Source organism: Pipistrellus kuhlii, unplaced genomic scaffold, assembly GCF_014108245.1.
Source record: "Pipistrellus kuhlii isolate mPipKuh1 unplaced genomic scaffold, mPipKuh1.p scaffold_m20_p_19, whole genome shotgun sequence".
NCBI classification, from domain to species: domain Eukaryota; kingdom Metazoa; phylum Chordata; class Mammalia; order Chiroptera; family Vespertilionidae; genus Pipistrellus; species Pipistrellus kuhlii.
In genome coordinates, this window is record NW_023425504.1 from 21,658,301 (window position 1) to 21,680,465 (window position 22,165).

A 22,165-nucleotide genomic window follows, 5' to 3' on the forward strand; every position below is an offset into this window, starting at 1 on the left:
TTTACACTCAGCCCACAAAGGGGTGTACCAAGAGTGACCATCTCGGGTGATTGGGGAAACTGAGCTACTGGCCCCTATAGGACACATACCACACAAAGCCATTCCATCAACACAGGGTGGCAACCAAAATGAGGAGACACAGAAGCATGTCACAAATGGGAGAGATGGAGGAAAATAAACTACTGGATGACACAGAGTTCAGAACCACATTTATAAGGTTACTCAAGAATCTTCTAAATTCTGCTGAGAAACTTGATGTTAATATTAGGGCCCAAGTTTGACCCTTTTTACTATGGATAGCTATCATTTGTTTTGTAGTGAGGCGGACTAGTCATTTTTGTATTGCGACTAGACGATTATTAATTAGGTGAGTTGATGATGGAAAGAAAATGCTTGGGAATGCGATAATAATAACAACAATAGGGAGTCCTATTAATGTAGGGGTAATGAAAGAGGCAAATAGATTTTCGTTCATTTAGTTTCTCAAGGAGTTGTGTGTTTTTGGGATTTAGTTGGGGAAGGCTCAGGGCTAGGGTAGAAGTAATGTTTTGAGATTTTTAATTGGAAAATAATGAATAGGGTTAAAATTATTGATACGATTGTAATAAACCAAGTTGATGTGTTGAGCTGTGGCATATCATTAAGGAAAGGTTTAAGCTTTCAATCTCTAATTTAAAGGGTTAGTGCTAATTAGCTTCTCAATGAAATTATGTTATAGATAAAGATCATTTTTCAAAACATTTTAGGGGAACTATTTCAAGAACAATAGGCATAAAGCTATGGTTAGAACCACAAATCTCGGAGCATTGTCCGTAATACAGGCCTGGTCAGGTGGATAATAGTGTTGTTTGGTTTAAACATCCTGGGATGGCGTCTGTTTTCAAACCAAGAGAGGGACGGCTCAAGAGTGCAGGACGTCTTCTGATGAGATCAATATTCGGATGGTTATTTCAGTGGGTAGTACTACTCGATTATCAACTTCAAGTAGACGTAGCTGCCCCGGGCCTAGTTCATGGGTTGGGATTATATAAGAATCGAACATTAAGTCTTCATAGTCCGTATATTCATAACTTCAGTATCACTGATGTCCTAGGGTTTTAACAGTTACTGCCGGGTTATTAATTTCATCTATTATATAAAGAATTCGTAAGGAAGGCAGGACAATTAAAATCAGAATAATAGCTGGGAGGATTGTTCAGATTGTTTCTACTTCTTGGGCATCTATAGTGCTAGTGTGGGTTAGAACCTTAATGAGAAAAAAAAAAAAAAAAAAAAAAAAAAAAAAAGGAAAAGGACCAGTCAGAAATTGAGCATACACTGTCTGAAATAAAGAATATACAGAAACTCAACTGTAGATCAACATACACCAAGAGTCAAACCAAAGATCTGGAATGTGAGGAAGCATAAAGCACCCAAACAGAGAGGCAGAAAGAAAGAAGAATCCAAAAGTGTGAGGATAGTGTAAAGAACCTCTGGGACAGCTTTAAGTGTACCAACATCCAGAGTTTTGGGGTGCCAGAAGAAGAGAGAGAGCAAGATACTGAAAACCTATTGGAAGAAATAATGACTGAAAACTTCCCCTATCTGGTGAAAGAAATAGACTTACAAGTTCAGGAAGCACACAGAACCCCAAACAAAAGGAATTCAAAGAGGACCACACCAAAACACATCATAATTAAAATTCCAAGGGCAAAAAACAAAGAGAGAATATTAAAATCAGCAAGAGAAAAACAGTTAGTTACCTACAAGGGAGCACCCATCTGATCATCAGCTGATTTATCAACAGAAACTATGCAGGCCAGATGGGAGTGGCAAGAAATATTCAAGGTGATGAATAGTGAGAACCTAAAACCAAGATTATTCTACCCAGCAAATCTATCATTCAGAATTGAAGATCAGATAAAGAGCTTCACAGACAAGAAAAAGCTAAAGTAGTTCATCACCACCAAACCAGGATTACATGAAATGCTGAAGGGTATTCTTTAAATAGAGGAAGAAGAAAAAAAAAAGATAAAGGTAAAAATTATGAACAACAAAAAGACATCAAATACATACCTACCAACAAGTGAATCTAAAAATCAAGTGAATAAAAAAATCTGAAGAACAGAATAGACTGGTGAATATAATAGAATCAGGGACATAGAAAGGGAGTGAACTAACAATTCTCAGGGGGAAAGAGGTCTGAGGGGTGGGGGAAAAGATTGGACAAAAATCTTACACCTATGGATGAAGACAGTGGCAGGGCGTAAGAGCATGGGGTGGGGTGGGGAATCAGGTGGAGGGGAACAATGGGGGGAAAAAGAGGAACACCTGTAATAATCTTAAAAATAAAGATTTATTATAAAAATAAAATTAATATATTTTTGAATCAATATTTTAATAATAATATTGAAGTTTTTGTTGACTAATAAGAAAATAAAAATTTTTCTCTAATGGTCTAAATTTCTTCTAAATATCAAATCTAAACTGCAAAGCCATTTAGTTTGCACATCAATTTTAACACTCAAATAGGTTCAAAGGAACATTGCCAACTATCTAATAAAAGTACTGTATTTATTTATTTATTTATTTTACATCCTGAAAGAAACCCTCTTTATTCTTTTGATTGTATGATTCTGATTAGTTGATACACATGCATGGCCTTTTTAAAAATATATATTTTATTGATTTTTTACAGAGAAGAAGAGAGAGGGATAGAGAGTTAGAAACATCTATGAGAGAGAATCATTGATCAGCTGCCTCTTGCACACTCCCTACTGGGGATGTGACCGCAACCAAGTACATGCCCTTGATCGGAATTGAACCCGGAACCCTCTAGTCTCTAGGCCGATGCTCCATCCACTGAGCCAAACCGGTTTCGGCTGCATGGCCTTTCTTAAGATGTGTTAATTAGTGTGAATGTTGCTATAATACTCATGTAGTAATTTACATTTTCTGAATATATAGTATATCATGCATTATGTTTTATCATTTAATGAAATTACTAAGTCAGAATTTAAAATGCTGTGCTTAAGCTTTCTTTATTTAGAAATTGAGATATGAAAGCAGGCTGGGCCCTTGGAAATGCAGTTTGATAGTACGAGGTAGACATGCTTCTGGGAAAACTTTCTGGATTAGTTTGTTAGGGCTGCTGTAACAAAGTACCATAAACTGGGTGACTTAAAACAATAAAAATCTATTCTCTCACAGCTCTGGAGGCTGGAAGTCTAAAATCAGCAGGACCAGGCTCTTTTCTGTAGGAAAGAATCCTTCCTTCCCTCTCCCCTAGCTTTTGTTTTTTTGCTGGCATTCATTGGTGATCTTTGGCTTGTCTCTGCTTTTGGCATCACGTGGCTGTCATCTCTCTGTTTCTTCCCTCCTTCCCTCCCTCCCTCCCTTCTTCTTCTTCCTCCTCCTCCTCCTCCTGGTCCTCCTTTCCTGTCTTTTAAATAAACAAAAGCATGTATTAAACCATTTTGCTGGAAATTGGTTAAAAATGAAAGTACTCTAAACTTTATAGTTTTCCTCAGGTTACCATTTTTGGCCACTGTTAGTACTATTTCAGAAAAAAGGCATATGGACTAAGACCACCTACCAGTTGCCTTGATGTGGGTTTTATATTGAATGAAAAGATTAAACACAGTATTTTGTTGTTGTTAATCGTCACCTGAGGATATTTAAATATATATATATATTAAACATTTTTTTTTTTTTTTACAGAGAGGAAGGGAGAAATATAGAGAGTTAGAAACATTGATGAAAGAGAAACATCGACCAGCTGCCTCCTACACACCTCCCACTGGGGATGTGCTGGCAACCAAGGTACATGCCCTTGACCGGAACTGAACCGTGGACCCTTCAGTCTGCAGGCTGATGCTCTATCCACTGAGCCAAACCAGTTAGGGCTGAGGATATGTTTTTTCATTGATTTTTTTGGGAAGAGTGGTTGGCAGGGAGGGAAAAAAGGGGGGACAGAGAGAGAGAGAGAGAGAGAGAGAGAGAGAGAGAGAGAGGGAGAGAAACATTGATTTGAGAGAGACACATCGATGAGTTGCTTTTAGTATGCGTGCTGACCAGGGATAGATCCCTTTGGTGCAAGGGCTGAAGCTCTAACTATTGAGAAATGCCACCCAGGGTTAAATACAGTATTTTTAACAATGGTAGCTCTACTTACGGCTCAGTAACCTAAATTCAAGAAACAGTGTGATTTTATGTACTACTGTATTAATAAAAATTTCATTAAAGTCTATTAGTATCTTTATGAATAAAAGTAGAAACTCAAAATTTGTATGCTGCTATAAAATACTTACGAATTTTCACTATACTTTAATTTGTTATCAAATGCCCAAGAAGTCATAAAAATAAGACTAAAGGGTTTGTTAAAGGTTGTATTTTTAGTTCATAAAATTTTCAGTGTAGAGCCCTGGCCGGTATGGCTCTGTTGATTGAGTACTCTTATGCACCGAGGTCACTGGTTCAATTCCGGGTCGTGTGTGTGTGTGTGTGTGTGTGTGTGTGTGTGTGTGTGTGAAGCAGACAATCCATGATCTCTCTCTCTTATCAATGTCTCTGTCTCTGTCTTTCACACATAAAAACATATTTTGAAAATTTGAAAGGTCTTTTCCAGTTTAAAAAAATTCAGTATATTCGATAGAAATGTTAATAATTCATAGTTAAAAGGTATGTCAAGTTGCTTAATAATTAAAAAAATTCTTTATTGATTTTTTTAAAGAGAGAGGAGGAGAAAGGGGTATAGAGATTGAAACATCGATGAGAGAGGAATATTGTTGATGGGCTGCCTCTGTAGGCCCCTCACTGGGGACTGAGTCTGCAACCTGGGCATGTGCTCTGACCAGAAATCAAACTGGTAACCTCTTGGTTCCTGGGTCAATGCTCAACTGCTGAGCCATACCAGCCAGCTAAGTTGTTTAATGATTTTTAAAAGTATTAAACTGATAAGAACAAATACTACACTTGATCTTAGCCAAAAGGCCGAGTTTGGATCACATTGATTTGCATGTAAGATTTATTTGATGCTTAAGACAGTTGTCTCTAATAGTATGACTATGAGCGTGAAAATGGAATGAATCATTTATTTTATGTGCCTGTTGAGCTATTTTCTCAAAGCTAAATGTTTCCTTGCTAAATGTTTCTGAATGTCTTCTATTCTTCTTTTAAGGCACCAGTTGTATTAGACTAGGGCCCACCTTAAAGACTTTATCTTAACTTGATTACATCTGCAATTATTTCCAAATAAGGTCACATTTACAGGTACCAGGAGTTGGGACTTCCAATACCTTTTTGGGGGATATAATTCAACTCATAACAGTTTCCCAAAGAAAAAGACAAGAATGTTAAAAAGACCCAGAATATTAGAATAGGAATGATCTTAACATTTTCCTATATTAACCACCTAGTTTTACATTTGGAAAAATGGAGGCATAGAAAGATTAGGAGACTTGATTAAAGTCACAGAGCTAGACAGAGTTGGGACTGGAAATCAGTATTGACAAGGGAAATGTAGAAAGCATGCAAGTATATTTCTGGGTAAACATCTGAAATACTCAAGGATGACCCGAAAAGAATGGGAATTAGACAAACTCTGAGTATTTTTTTTTTTTTACCTCTTTTACACCCATTTTCCTCCCTGTTAGAACCTCCTTACCCTTGCCTCTCTCCTCTGAAGCAGGTGACATTTACTGAGTGCCTTCCTATGTGCTGGGCATTGTACTAAGTCTTCTGTGGTACTATCTCATTTAATTCTCATAACAGCAATAAGTGCTATTATGATCCCATTTTACAAATGAGGAAACTGAGCCTCAGAGAGGTTATCAATTTATGCAGAGACTCACAGTTTGCAACTGGCCTGGTTGAGATGCAAACACAGGCAGAGCCCACATTCTTAAAAAAAAAAAAAATGTTTCTACTGATTTTAGACAGAGAGGAAGAGAGAGGGATAGAGAGATAGAAACATCAATGAGAAACATCAATTGGATGTCTCCTGCTCGCCCCCTACTGGAGATCCAGCCTGTAACCTGGGCATGTACCCTCAAACAGGTGATCTCTTGGTTCACGGTTGACGCTCAACCACTGAGCAACACTGGCTTGGCAGAGCCACATTCTTAACTACTTTGCTACTCTGCATCTTCTTCATTGCCATTGACCTCTCGCGCCACCATATGCTTCCACACCCTTTATATTTTGTGCATGGACCCTCCTGGAGGCCCACCTTAATACCACCTTACAAGTGAGGGTCTTACATTTCAGAATAATCTCTTGAACCCTGCCTATTGCCATGATGAGGTGAAAAGAATCCCCCCACCTAAATTTCGAGTGGTTGATTCCTCATCCAGAATTCCAATTATGTAGAAATTTGCACTGAGAAATATGCCTGCCGAGTGTTGCCAGTATTGAAAAAAAAAAAAAAAAAAAAAGGAAAGGAGCACTACTAAGATAGGGCCTTGTCAGGAGGCCTCTAGTGAGATTTTTCATGGCCATGATCTGAGTCCTGGTCTACCCATACCAAAGGGATTAGGGTAATGGGGTGGGAATGCTCTCAATAGGCTTGACTTTTGGATAGCAGAATCCCAGGGGCTGGGTTGTCTCAGCACTTTTTGGAAGCCTGAGGAAGAGATCCAGGCACTGTGTGAAGAGCCAAGGTTCTAACAGGAAAGCCAACATCATGAATTGAATCCAAAGGATGTAAGGAGACATGAAGGGGAACATGAGCAAGGGATTTGTTAGCTCAGAGAGGCAGGGGCAGGTAGGCTGAAAGGAGATGCAGCACCAAATTCTTGGCTCATTCTGAATCTGGATTTGGGTCTGCATGAGGTCATCCTGTTAATCAGATCTCAGCTCTCTTCTAAGGGCTTTGACTTGACCTGATCTTCAGGTTTTGGACAGTCTATGCTGCCGATGGTAGAAGCCTTCTCTGGGAAAAGCAGATTCAGATATGTAGCCACAAAACTATGGTTTCTGAGGTCTCCACAAGCTGCCCTGGAAATATCCTGCCACTTTTTACTTCCTGAGTCTGTGATAACACAGAAGAAAAATGCAGAGTTCCATGCATGGGTTTCCGCTTTGGTGGCCCAAAAATACAAGTGAGGAAATATTCCATAGTCAATTCCATAGTTTGTTCCAAGAGCTAAAAAGGCTTTAGGCAAAATTTTTACAAGAGACATGTTGAATTTTTTCCCAATGTTGCTTGCTTTCTTCTTTTTGAATCATTATATTCAAATTTTCTACCTCTGTCATATTCCTTTCTATTATACTTTTGGACATTTCTGTGATAGGCATTAACTTCTTATTTTGTTAGTAGCCATTAATTATATACAATCAATCAGGGTCATCTCAACTTTTCCTGTAGTTCAGTCCCTTTCTTTGACAGCTAGCTTTAGAAACCACCAGGCCAGTGAGCTGCCTTGGATTAGAGCATTATCTGTTAATCACCAAGGGCACAAGTGCCTGGCATATAGCAAAACTTAAATATTAATTGAATGGATGAAGAAATAAGCATGTGATTAAATGAATCACTGAGGACTCACTTGTAAACTTTGCTTGTGGTCCAGTTTGTCCAAACATTTACAAGAAAGCAGGTTGTAACTACTTTCCAGTAAAGTTATGAGACTTTTAAAAACATTACAGAAAGGTCTGCCTGAGAAATATGTCCTCCATAGTGTGAGGGAATGACTCAGCATAGGAAACTGGGGTGTCTGCATTCCTAGCTCTAACAGAGCTCTAACAGAACCCCCAACTCTGGTCTCTGCTCACAGAGCTCCAGTCCACTCTGCTCTCCGTCTGCTGGAGCCCAAGACTCTGAGTAACTGGAGGATGAAACAGGCTGTAAAAGATAAGTCTCTTTGGAGTCCAGATGAGTCCATTACTCAGAAAAGAAATACATTTTAAAAGCAGACCAAGAACAGGACATGCTTTGCCTTGGTTGCTATGCCCAGACCCTGACCCCCTCTGGGAGTTTGCCTCAGAAATGCTGACCATTCTCTGGGCCCAGGAACAGGCTGAGCTATTTGTAACATCATAGAAGATTAGCCACCTTTTTATTGGATTTCGAACTCCTGGAGGCCAGAATGCAGACTCTGCCCTCCCCTTTCCATGTTACATTTGCAGCTCACAGCTACATATAGTTATCTTTCCTCTTCTCTAATATAATTAGCCAACTGATGAGGGGGGTTAGGGCAGAATTTCTACGGTGACTGACTGCTCTTTCCATAGTACTGGCATCATTGGAATAAATGCTCAAATATGATTCAAAAAAAGTTTACACAGGTTAATGCATTCTCATCATGAAAGGTTTGAACAGGCCTAGCCGGTTTGGCTCAGTGGATACAATATTGGCCTGGGGACTAAAGGGCCCCAGGTTCATACTGTGGTTGCAGGCTGGACCGCCAGCCTTGGCCAGGGCACGTGCAGGAGGCAGTCAATCAAGGTCTCTCTGTCACATCGATGTTTCTCTTCCTCTGTTTCTACCTCTCCCTTCCACAATAACAAAAAGACTCAAACATTCTAGAAGTATTAAAAAATAAAACCCTTATTAACCTTTCTCTCGCCACCTGAATTCTAGTCCCTTCCTCAGAGGTAACCATAGTTCATTGGGACCACATCAAGATATGTCAGTGTGTTCCATACTTACGGTCTTATTTTGTTCATTAGATTCCACAAATAAGTCAATTCATTTTGTTCATTAGATTCCACAATTAAGTGAGATCATGTGATATTTGTCTTTTTCAGTTTGGCTTATTTCACTTAGCATAATATTTTCCAGGTCCATCCATGCTGTCCCTCTTTTTTATAGCTGCATAGTATTTCATAGTGCAAATGTCCCACAACTTTTTTATCCACTCATCTACTGATGGCCACTTAGGCTGCTTCCCAATCTTGATTACTGTAAATAAGCTGCTATGAGCACAGGGGTACATATATTCTTTCTGATTGGTGTTTTGGGGGTTTTAGAATATATTCCAAGGAGTGGCAGAAAATTAAAAATGGAACTGCCTATCATTCAGGCTGTTTCCAAATCTTAGCTTTGGTGAATTGTGCTGCTATGAACATAGGGGTGCATATATCCTTTCTGATTGGTGTTTCAAGTTTCTTGGGATATATTCCTAGAAGTGGGATCACTGGGTCAAATGGGAGTTCCATTTTTAGTTTTTTGAGGAAAAAAACAATAACTTCATACTGTTTTCCACAGTGGCTGCACCAGCCTGCATTCCCACCAACAGTGAACTAATGTCTCCTTTTCTCCACATATTCACAGCACTTGTCATTTGTTGATTTTTTTTGATGATAGTCATTCTGACAGGTGTGAGGTGATATCTTATTGTGGTTTTAATTTGCATTTCTCTGATGATTAGTGACTTTGAGCATTTTTTCATGTGTCTCTTGGACATTTATATCTCATCTTTGGAGAAATTTTTATTCAGGTCTTTTGCCCATTTCAGCATTGATTTTTGTTGTGAATATGCAAAACAGTTTTTTTCTGGGATGGAGGGTAAGTTTCACACTGAAACCAGGTGCAAATCATCAATCTCATTCATATATATATATATATATATATATATATATATATATATATATATGGCTAAGTGTCTATCCGACCAGTAGCTATGACACACACTGACCACCAGGGGGCAGATGCTCAACAGAGGAGCTGCCATGCTGTGCACTGGCCATTTAAAAATAAATAACACCACAGACCTGGTGGAAACAAACCAACACTCGGTTTCCCCCAAGTGGGACACAGGCCCTGCCACCACCCAGGAGTGACACCCCACCAAATTTCAGCCCAAGCTGCCAAGACCCCATGGTGCAAAATGTAGCCCACAGCCAGCCCAGCCCGGAAACAGTCATTGTGGGTGCCGTATACTATGTCTCATAGGAACACGGGCTTCCTCTCCCTAGTGGCAAGCCTCTTTGCGGTTTCTTCAACCCAGGAACCTGAGTAGCTTTATAGCCATTTATGAATGCAGACATTTTATAGTTTAGCCAAATGTTTGTGAAATGTTTTCCTGTGCCTCATCTCATTTGATCCTCACAGAAGTCCTTGAATAGGTAGATAGGAGACTCAGTAGAATCCTATTTTCTTTTCATTAGTAAGACATGAATACGATATTAAAATATTTCTTCTAATTAATTTCCTTTCAATGTGCATGAATCCATTCACCAAGACACTAGTATAATATATAATGTTGACCAGCTGGTACCAACTGCATCTCCTCAGACCCATGGTAACAAAGCAACACTATTAAACAGTATGTATCATGCCTTGATGAGAGGTCAGTGCCATGTGGGAGCTTCAGTAAAACAGCTCTGGCTAATTCTAGGTCTATATGAATTAACCTCACACCACACACACTTTTTCCTCTCTTTTTAAGCCTTTGTACCCTCTTTCCCATCTTCATTCTTATCTGGTAACCTGGCTCCCCATTTCACTAGGAAAATAGAAGCAAGCAAAAGAGAACTTCTACAAGCTCTCACCTCCACAGCCTACCCTCTTACCTGCAACAGTCTTTATTCCTTGCTGGCCCTCTTGTTGCCCTAAACCAAGAGTTCATGATTCTGTGTAGGGCCCATCCTTCTCTGTGTGCACTAGATGCCATCCTCTTTCTCCTACTCAACGACCTCACTCCAGCAGTTGCTCTTTCTCTCCATTGCATCATTCCTATCAGCATACAAAGATGTTATTTCTACTCTCTGTCTTTCTCTTGAACTCACTTCCTTCTCTAATTACTGTACTTTGTCTTTCTCTGCTCCCCTCTAAAACAACGTTTCTCAAAAAAGTTGCCTGTTCTTGCTGACTCCAATTCCTATCTCCCATTCTCTCTGGCACCCACACTAGTTATTGTTTCACTCTCACCAATCTGCAAAAATTGCGCACAACAGCCTTACAACAAGGAATGGTCTGACCTAAATTGTCAAAAGTGCCCAGGTTGAGAAACTATGCTGTATCTGTTCTGCTCTTCCCCAAATATCTACGTGAATCATGCCTTCACCTCCTAGTCTTAGCTGAAATGTCACTTCAGAGATGACTGCAGTATTTACAATTGTAATCCTTACAACCCCCATCTTTCTAAAAAGTACTGATCACTGTCTGATATACCATATGTTTTATTTATTTTTTGTTTGTTTCCTTTACAAGAATATAAACTCTGTTTAAGGCAGAAATTTTGAGTGTTGCATGTGTATATCAAATATGGCTCAATAAATATTTGTTAAATAAATGAATATCCAACTTTATCTTATAGGACTATTCTCTCCCATATATTTGATTATGTTTCTATATCCCATTCTGCTCCATTACATTGTCAGTTCCTGTATCACACTTTTAATTACTGTAGTTTTATAATACACTTTACTATTTGATAGGATTCATTTTCACTTGTTATCCTATATCCCCAGATTTTAATGTATTTTATGATAATTTTGCCAAGTTCCCCATTTCTCCCTTCAGAGAATTTTTTCTAGAATTTTGTTTGGGCATATGTTAGATTTATAGATAACTTTATGGAGAACTATCAATATTATAATGTTGAGTCTTCCTATCTTATCTAATAAAGATAAAATATTCTAATTGACCATCATGCCCTCACAAAGATGGTGGTGCCCACAGGCACAAGATGGTGGTTCCCAGTCCCCGCAGCCCCCCAGGCACCCAGGTCAGTTTTGAGGCTTAGGAAAGCCTCTTATGTCGGCTGCCCAGCTGCCCAGGGCTGGCCCAAGGTGCAGGAAAGCCTTGGATGGTGGCTGTCCAGCTGCCCAGGGCCACTTGAGGCTCAGGTAACTGGAGCTAGCCAAGGCTTGTACTGCCAGCAGTGGCAGCAGCAGAGGTGTGATGGGGCATTGCCTTCCTTTAATTGCTGGGTTGCTTACTGCCCCTAAGGGCTCCCAGACTCTGAGAGAGGGCAGGCCTGGCTGAGAGACTGCCCCCCTCTATTGCATGAATTTTCATGCACTAGGCCTCTAGTTCAAGAATAAAATATATTTCCATTTATTGATGTCTTATTTTATGTCCCACAAGAGGTTTTTATAGTTTTCTTTATAGAGGCCCTCCTGCTCAATTCTTAATTAATCTGAGATATTTTATGGGTTTTATTTAATGCTATTGTGAATGAAATAATCTCATAATTAGCCAACTCAGTCAAGTATGAGGAAAATCATTAAATAGAGAATATTCTTTTTCCTGGTTTTGCTTCCCTATCTGGAATGCTTGAAATATCTGTTTCTACATTATGATATTCTTAACAACTTCACAGATTTTTGTGATCTGAAAGCTTTTTTTTGTTCAAATTTTTTTTGTAGCTTGGATGCTCTGTTTTGTTTTCCTTACTTTGAACACTTACTGAATTCAATATTTACCTCTAAAACACCTGGACTATTGTGGAAAAAACACACACAAATTGTGAACTCTATTCTGTGGGTAATTGACAGCATTTTATGGAGTTGATTTGTTGATCATTAAGAAAATTAAAAATTCTGCAACTCTTTTGTGTCAGCTTTTAGGTTTAAAGAAAGTTTAATTTGCAGTATTCAAATACTATGGAAGCTATTTTATTTAATGGACCTGTAGTGGTTTCTAACCCATGCATGCAAGGCAAAAACGTTTTACCTTAAGAGCTTTCTTTTTTCTTTTCTTTTTCCCCCCCTCATGATTAAAAAATATTTTGGAATTGAATGACTTAATCTCAAGTATGCTTTATAAATGGAATGAATTGAAATGCATTAGAAGCTAGAAAACTGAAGCACTACCATTTTATGTAATTTGTATGCTGGAAATGTTATATTTTTAAAAAGGATTTAAAAAGCCCATAATGGACTGTCTTACTGGTGTTTTTTTCCCCCCTCTTGTTTGCCAGAGAAAGCACATGTTCCCATTAGTCCCTGGACATTGTGAAGTAAATACACAGAAACATTAACTAAATACATAGAAATTGCAATTAGGCATTCTTTTAACCAATAATATAAAAAGAAAAGTCTTGCTGAAAGTTGGAGGTGGGGATGGGCAATTTCATCCCAATTGCTGATGTCTGATTAGTTATGAAAAGAGAATGTATTCTCTTTAAACTTTGGGTTAATAATCTTAAAATCTATTTCTGTGCCTCTTGTTAAAATAATCAGATGTTATATTGAAAGCAGAAACCATTAAAAGAAAACAATGAGTGCATAGATCACATTATATAAAACAACCAAATGCTTTGAAGACACCATAAATTATGTTGCAAGTCAAACAACATTTTGGGAAAACATACTTGCAACATATATGACTGGTTTCTAACAAATTGATTAAAATAAAAAGAAGACACATGCTCAAATAGAAAAATTGGCAAAGTCTCTGTTTGTAATACAAAAGAAGAAGTACAAATGGAAATAAACATGAACAGTTGTTGTGCTTTACTGGTGACCAGAGACAGGCAAATTAAAATAACATTGCTATTTTAAAACCTTATCAGAGTGACAAAGGTTAAAAATTTTTAGTGTTCAGTTCTTAAAAAGGAGTGGGGGAAAAACAGTTCTCACTATTACTGTTGAGAAAGTCAACTGAGGGCAATTTGGCAATATGAGCCAAAACTGAAAATGAGCGTACCCTTTATTTAGCAATTTCAGAATTCAGAAATTGATCTTAGAGGCATATTTTGCATGTTCACAAAAATGTATCTTTAAGGATATTCATTGCAACATCATTTATTTATTTATTTATTTATTTAAAAAATATTTTATTGATTTTTTTTTACAGAGAGGAAGGGAGAGTCAGAAGCAGGGGTCCTCAAACTTTTTAAAGTGGGGGCCAGATCACGGTCCCTCAGAGAGCTGGAGGGCCGGACTATATGAACTACTAATTCCTACTGTAACACCTCGGCTGCGCTCACTGCCCAAAAAACCTGGCGGGCCGGATCAGACTCCTCTTCGGGCCGCATGTGGCCCGCGGGCCGTAGTTTGAAGACGCCTGATTAGAGAAACATCGATCAGCTGCCTCCTGCACACCCCACCGGGGATGTGCCTGCAACCAGGTTCATGCCCTTGACCGGAATCGAACCTGGGACCCTTCAGTCTGCAGACAGACACTCTATCCACTGAGCCAAACCGGTTTTGGCGCAACATCATTTATAATTGCCAAGATTAATAGCCTAAATGTTCATGAAAAGGGAACTATATAAAATAAATTATACAGTAATAATCCTTATACTAAACAACTTTTACAAACAATGACGTAGATCTATATGTGCTGATAGTGAACAATCCCAAGGGCTTTTACTGAGAAATGCTGATCCCATAACACCAAGTATGATCACTATCTCTAATTCTACTTCTTCCATGTTCTCTGACTCACTCCAACCAACTCTTGGCATGCTCTGCATTACCATTGGTCTCAATGATTCTAACATCCAATATTAGGCCTAATGTCAATTCTCAGTCCTTACATTACTTGAAATAGTTGACCACTCCTTCCTCTCCCCCCCTCCCCCCAGTTGGTTTCTAGGCCATTACACTCTCATTATTTATTTCGGCCCCAGTGGCTCCTTTCTCTGGCTCCTTTATTTATCCCTCCTCTTTTCCCCAACTTCCTCAATAATAGAGTTCCCAGGGCTTCATCCTGGTCTACCTTCTTTCTCTCTCTCTGTTCTCACTCTATAACCAACATCATGGTTTCATATACATTCCATGTGATGTTGTCTTCTTTATTGACTTCTTCCACCAACTCTCTCCCCATGAACTGCAGGCCCATATAAGCTAACTGACTACCAGACACCTTCTCTTAGCTGTCTAGTAGACACCATAAACCTTTTCTGTCCAAAAATGAACTTATTTTTACCCAGAAACCTTCTCTTCTCTTAATCTGTATCTCAGTAAATGGCAACTTCATTTCCCAGTTGCTTAGGCCAAAAACATGGCATCATTATTGACTCCTCTCTTTCTCTCACACTTTATGCCTAATATAAAATTTATTGTGAAGCTATGAAGCTTAAGCACCAGAGCTCCTCACTTGCAGCAGCTTTTTACAAAGCTTTAACAGTGAGATAATGTAGCATATGATTTTTTTTTAATTTTGCAAAAATAAAAATATTTTAATTTCAACCAACCAATATAGCTCTCTTTTCACTCAAGCTTTCCCTCTGTCACTTTCCCCTTTGTTGTGGAGTTGCATTGGGTCACAATGGACATTTTGGGGAAAGTTGAACTAGGTTTATATTTATTTTGGGTGTGATCAGATATATTTACATGGCTTTCAGTCATTTCTATGTCATTGCTAACCATCCCGGCATTAAATATATTTTATTGATTTTACACATAGAGGAATTGAGAGGGATAGAGAGTTAGAAACATCGACGAGAGAGAATCATCGATCAGCTGTTTCTTGCACCCCACCCCACTGGGGATGTGCCTGCAACCAAGGTACATGCCCTTGACCAGAATCGAACCCGGGACCTTTCAGTCCGCAGGTCGACGCTCTATCCACTGAGCCAAACTGGTTTGGCCCATCCTGGCATTAAAAAAAAGTGTTTCAAGAACACTTTTCTTCATGCTATGCTAAGGGTGTAGGGCCAGAGACCATATCTTGAAACTAATGCATCCCATAGTACCCAGCATTGGAAATATGTGAAGTTGAAGAGAAACAAGATTTGGAATGTATGAGGCCAGACACTAACCTATGGAAAATTCTTCCATTCACTGGACATGTAAAACTATATAGGATTTTTATGTGATTATATAATTCAGTTCTGCCTATTTAGAATAGGTATTTTCTTCTGTCACCAAAATACTAAAAAATGCAACATAAACAATTGTAAATATACCATCCATATTTTACTATGTTAAGAAAACAGCATAAGATCTATAGTCTTTTTAAAAGATTATATATTTTTTCATTTCAGAGAGGACGGGAGAGGGAGAGATAGAAACATCAATCATAAGAGAGAATCATTGATAGGCTGCTTCTTGCACACCCCCACTCAAGCCCAAAAGGTGGGCATGTGCCCTTGACCAGAATTGAACCCATGACCCTTCAATCCTCAGGCTGGCATTCTATCCAGTGAGCCAAACCAGCCAGGCAAAATCTATACCCTTAACAAAATTTTAAGTGTAAAATCTGTTATTGTTGACTATAGGCACTATAATGTAGAGCAGATATCTAGAACTTATCCAATTTGCATAACTGAAATTTTAAATCCATTGAATAGTAACTTCTCATTACCTCCTTTCCCCCCTTCTATTGTCAACCACTATTCTATGCTTTGCTTCTGAGTTTGACTATTTTAGATAGTCATATAAGTGGAATTATGAAATATTAGTCTTTCAGTGACTGGCTTACTTCACTTAGCACAATGTCCTGAAGGTTCAAGCATGTTGTAGTATGTGAAAGAATTTATTTCCTTTTTAAAGCTGAATAATATTCCATGGTATATACATTCTACAATATATTTTGTTTATCCATTCATCTGTCAATGACCATTTAAGTAGTTTCTATAACTTGGCTGTTGTGAGTAGTACTACAATGAACATGGGAGTACAGATATCCCTTCAAGATCCTAATTCAATTCTTTTGGATATACAGTATTCCCACAAGTGAATTTGTTGGGTCATATGGTAGTTCTATTTTAAAATTTTCAAGAAGGCTCCATAGTGTTTTTCATAGTGCCTGCAGCATGTTTTTATGGGACTCTTGTGAAATAGAATTTATCAGAAATGCTATATTTGCAGAACACAACCCTTCAGCAATACTACAAATTATGATTTTTGTCTATGTATGAATTTCTATGTTTTATCCACTTTAACATATTGAACCATGTTTTAGTGTATTTGACTCATCTTGTTCTGATGAAGCTTGTTAGTTTCAAATGAATTGGCACATAAAAGTATCACAGACACAGTGAACTAGCCTGAAAAACACACACACAAGTTTTCCAGTTACAAAAAGCTCAAACATATTATATTAATCAATAACTCAGTGTATGAGATATTGAGTTAATTATGTAATCACATAACAATACAAGAGTAGCAATTTTTAAATACATTTGAATTGTCTGTTTAAATGAATTATTTCCAGATTAATTTTATATTTGTTTTTGGGAATTTTTGATGAACAAGAATTTAAATATGATAGGAAAGAAGCTAAATATATTAACTGAAACAAAGATGGTTAGCCTGTCAAAATTTGTTTTAATATTATCACAATAACAATTAAAAACTCTACCAGCCAAAACCGGTTTGGCTCAGTGGATAGAGCACCGGCCTGCAGACTGAAAGGTCCCGGATTCGATTCCAGTCAAGGGCATGTACCTTGGTTGCGGGTACATCCCCAGTTGGGGGTGTGCAAGAGACAGCTGATCAATTATTCTCTCTCATCGATGTTTCTAACTCTCTATCCCTCTCTGTTCTTCTCTGTAAGAAATCAATAAAATATATTTTTTAAAAAACCTCTATCAATGATAAAAATGAAATAAAAGCATCAATAATAAAGTACAAATTTTTATCAACTATGCTAGAAAGGATTCTTTCTATTCTTTTCATCTTATTTTTTAAAAATGTGTCTTATCAATTTGAGAGAGAGAGAGAGAGAAACAGAGAGATAGAAACATTGATGAGAGAAACATCATAATAGATCAGCTGCCTCCTGTACGCCCCCTGCTGGGGATGGAGCTTACAGCCTGGGCATAAGCCCTGACCAGAATTGAACCATTGACTTCTTGGTTCTTAGGTTGATGCTCAACCAATGAGCCACACCAGCCTTTCTATTCTTTTATAGAAAATAATATAAAATAATTATATGGGCAGGTGAATAAATAGTACACAACCAACAATATAGGGAAAAGGCCTTACAGGGGTGTGTCAGAAAGCTAATATTGAGTTATTTTTCTAGTTTTTCAGATGTTTATAGTATTGTATTTGTCAGCTTTTATAAAATTTTAGTATAAGTGTCTAAAAAATACAAAAGATCAATGAAACCAAGAGTTAGTTCATTGAAAAGATAAGATTGATAAAACTTTAACCAGACTAATCAAGAAAAAAAAGAAGACCCAATTAAATAAAATAAAAAATGAAAGATTAGAAGTAACAAATAACACCACAGAAACCCAAAGAATTGTAAGAAAACATTAGAAACAAGTATATATAAACAAATTTGACATTCTGGAAGAAATGTGTAAATTCCTAGAACCATATAATCTCCCAAAACTGAATCAAGAAGAAACAAAAAATCTGAACAGACCAATTATACCATAAAGTTGAAGCAATAATAATAAAAAACTTCAATGAGAAGACCAATAAATCAAATACACTTAAAAAAAAAAAAGATAGAAAAGTCCTGGAACAAATGGCTTCACATGTAGTTTTTACCAAACATTTAAAGAAGAACTAACACCTATTCTTCTCAAACTATTCCAAAAAACTCAAGAGGAGGAAAAGCTCTTTTATTCATTTTACAAGGCCAACATTATCTTAATTCCAAAACCAGAAAAGACACTGCAAAGAAAGAAAATTATAGGATAATATCTCTGATGAACATAAATGAAAAATTCTCAACAAAATAGTATTTTGTTTGAATAGCAAACCAAATTCAGCAATACATTTAAAAGATCATACATCATGATCAAGTGAGATTTATTCTGGGGATGCAAGGTTGATACAATATCTGCAAATCAATAAATGTGATACACTACATAAACAAAATGAAGGATAAAAATCATATAATCATATCAATAGATGCAGAAAAAAGCTTTCGACAAAACTCAGCATCCATTTATGTTATAAACTCCCAGCACAGTGGGAATAGAGGGAACATATATCAACATAATAAAAGCCATATCTGACAAAACCACAGCTAATGCCATACTCAATGGGGAAAAGCTAAAAAACATTTGCCTTACGATCAGGGAAAAGACAAAGATGTCCACTTTCACCACTCTTATTTAACACTAGAGGCCTGGTGCATGAACTTTGTGCACAGGGGTGGGTTGTCCCTCAGCCCAGCCTGCACCCTCTCCAATCTGGGACATCCCTCTCACAATCCAGGACTGCTGGCTCCCAACTGCTCGCCTGCCTGCCTTCCTGATTGTCCCTAACAACTTATGCCTGCCAGACTGATCACCCCCTTACTACTCCCCTGCCAGCCTGATTGATGCCTAACTGCTCCTCTGCCAGCCTGTTTGCCCCTAACTGCCCTCCCCTGCAGGCCTGGTCCCCCTAACTGCTCTTCCCTGCAGGCCTGGGTCCCTCCCAACTGCCCTTGGGACTAGTTTTTAAGATAGCCTTGGCCTGGACCTCTCCTCAGCCGGCTCCTCTTCTACCTGGAGTGTGGCTGCTGCACTGTGCGGCTGGGGACCTAGAGTGATTATTACAATGGAAGAAATCAATAATTTTAAGACACCAAGCAAATTATCTGAAAAAAGAAAATATGTGTTATGTTCAACTCCATGTATAAAAATTCCTGCCTCTCTGTTTATGCAGAAACTTGGCTATGGCACAGGGGTAAATGTCTATCTTGTGAAAGATCTCCAAGAGGCTTGTCTCATTCTCCTTGGGCTGTGAAAAAGATTAATTTTAGATGTAATGGTGATTATCAAAGTATGTATCAAAAGAGATTAACTAATGAAGCTAAGATTTTGAAAAGCCTTCATCATCCAAATATTATAGGTTATCGTGCTTTCACTGAAGCCAATGATGGTAGTCTGTGTCTTGCTATGGAATATGGGGGTGAAAAGTCTCTAAATGACTTAATCGAAGAACGAAATAAAGAAAGCCACAATCCTTTTCCAGCAGCCACAATTTTAAAAGTTACTTTGAACATGGCAAGAGGGTTAAAGTATCTGCACCAAGATAAGAAGTTGCTTCATGGAGACATAAAGTCCTCAAATGCTGTAATTAAAGGTGATTTTGAAACAATTAAAATCTGTGATGTAGGAGTCTCTCTACCACTGGATAAAAACATGACAGTAACTGACCTTTGCGGGGGCCTGATGGCTGGGATCTCCCTTTTCTTGTCCGGCACGGAAAGAGAGATGAACGAACCGGTTCTAAGTGGAGGTGCCCAGGGATTGAGAAATATTAGAAATAAAGAGAGAAGACACAGAGATAGATTTTAAGCTGGGAGCTGGGAGGGCCGCAGACCTCCTCTGCTGGAGAGACTGACTGATGACCTCCTAAGCCACACAGCACATCTATTTATTCTCCAATCCAACAAGGAGTTTCACAGAAAAACAAGGACCTGGGAGGTCCCAGGTTCCACCCACTCCTTCCTCCTGGACAAACACAAGCCAGGAACTAAGAACATCTCTGCACTCCCAGGGCGGGAGTGCAACTGACATGATTCTGTCAATATCCCGGGCCCAGTCAGCAACAATCTATAGAATGTCCATATGTCTTCCCAATTGGCCCTCTACATCTCACCATTTTTTTTTTTAATTTAAACATTAAGAATAAAACTCCAAATTAAAACAATTGCAAACAATGCCAATGCAAAACTAAACTACGTACACGTTATCATTTTCAAAACTTGAATGCCAAGAGCAAAACTCTGGCTATTAAATAATAACAAAACAATACCAATGCAAAACAACAATATGAGAAATCAGAACTATGGACATATTAAAATTTTTAGCTACCAAATGAAAGAAAGTCTCTTTTGCTGCTGGTGTTTATTTACTCAGAGTCCTTGGACTTGGCTGCGCAAGACTTCAAAAGACTGGAAGCTAACAGATGCTAGCACAAGCAGGTACAAGTTGAAGAAGCAGCTTCCACTTCAGTCTTTAACTCTTGAGATGACTCCATGTTAGCACCACAGACCCTTGCGTAGCTTTCAGTTTTCTTCTCCTCCTGCTTTGCTCTCAATGGGCAACCCTCAGTCCTTTTGGGTGAAGGGACACAGGAGCTTCTCTGAGTCCATTGTGGTGATGGACGTAATGCTCCAGCACCCGAATTGGCTGCATTGCTCCTCCTTCCTTGCCCTTGGTCCTGGGCAACCTACAGCAATGCACAGGTGCTTACTGCAAACATGGCAAGGCATCTTCACTATCTTTATTTCTGGACTATTTCTCCTCTGTTCTTTTGAGCTCCTACTTATTCTGTGGCTAGAACAGCCCTATCAGGTCCTCTCTAGGATCCGGTGTCACAGGAATCCATACAATCTTGGAGTTTTTCTGGAAATATAAACATATTCTCAACCTTTTAATAAATAAATCTTTTCTATAAATTAGAATTGGGATCCTTTTGATTTTTGCCCAAACGATTTTTCCTTTGGCTTATTCTGACACCATAAGATTTTTCATAGGTGCCATGTTACCAGCGTTATATAATAAATAAAAATTAGTTTTTTTAAGGAAATTTTTTCTGGATATGTTTCCTTACATGATATTTTTCCACTAGTCAACCCCCCCCCCCTTTTTGATTTATTTAATTATTAGGAGGCTTTTTGGAAAATTTTTATAATGCAGTCTTCAAATTTTTTAATTTTTCGCACAAAAATATCACTGCTTTAGGGTTAATTGCATGTTAAACAATTTTACCATGAATGAACCACCAATAGAAATTTTAGTTAATACTTTAAATAAATATTTTATTGATTTTGTACAGAGATGAAGGGAGAAAGAGAGAGAGTTAGAAATATCGATAAGAGAGAGTCATCCATCAGCTGCCTCTTGCACACCTCCTACTGGGGATATGCCCGCAACCAAGGTACATGCCCTTGACCTTGACCGGAATCAAACCCGGGACCTTCTGTCCCCAAGCCGATGCTCTATCCATTGAGCCAAACCGGTTTCGGCTAGTTAATACTTTAGAAATAGCTTTTTGTACAATGTAATTTTCTTCAATATTACCTTATTTCAATTAGCCAATTTAAATTAATCTGAACACTTGACTACTATTTTACTGTAAAAATTTGATACTCTAACAGTAATTTTAGTTTATTCAGTGAATATTAGTGCAAAGGATTATTTGCATCCTTGAGAAGGTTTTAAGCATTCCTGGTATTCGACTGGATTTAAATATAACATCAGCCACGTCTCTGTGGCCTTGGTCCCGATCTAAACTGTCTCCGTTTGTTGCCTGGGTCCCTATCTGAGCTGGGCATGGGAAGCACGAAGCAGCCATGGGGCAGGGGATCTCCCTCAGAAGGGGCAATGTTGGGGGGGTGAGGATCTGTGCCCCACCTCTGTTGACCCCCAAGTTCTCTCCTGATGGCCCC

General features: G+C 38.3%; 1 protein-coding gene and 1 pseudogene across 1 annotated transcript; one reads left to right on the forward strand and one right to left on the reverse strand.

Annotated features, from left to right (window-relative positions):
* Positions 1 to 4,841: 4,841 nt before the first annotated feature.
* Positions 4,842 to 4,983, reverse strand: LOC118722224 (annotated as a pseudogene).
* A 14,292-nt stretch (positions 4,984 to 19,275) lies between these two features.
* On the forward strand, positions 19,276 to 20,756 carry LOC118721967 (lymphokine-activated killer T-cell-originated protein kinase-like). Its single transcript, XM_036443223.2, is given in 3 exon segments — positions 19,276 to 19,465; positions 19,468 to 19,943; positions 20,631 to 20,756. Coding segments are annotated over 3 exon segments (744 nt in total). The 5' UTR covers positions 19,276 to 19,323.
* Positions 20,757 to 22,165: the final 1,409 nt, after the last annotated feature.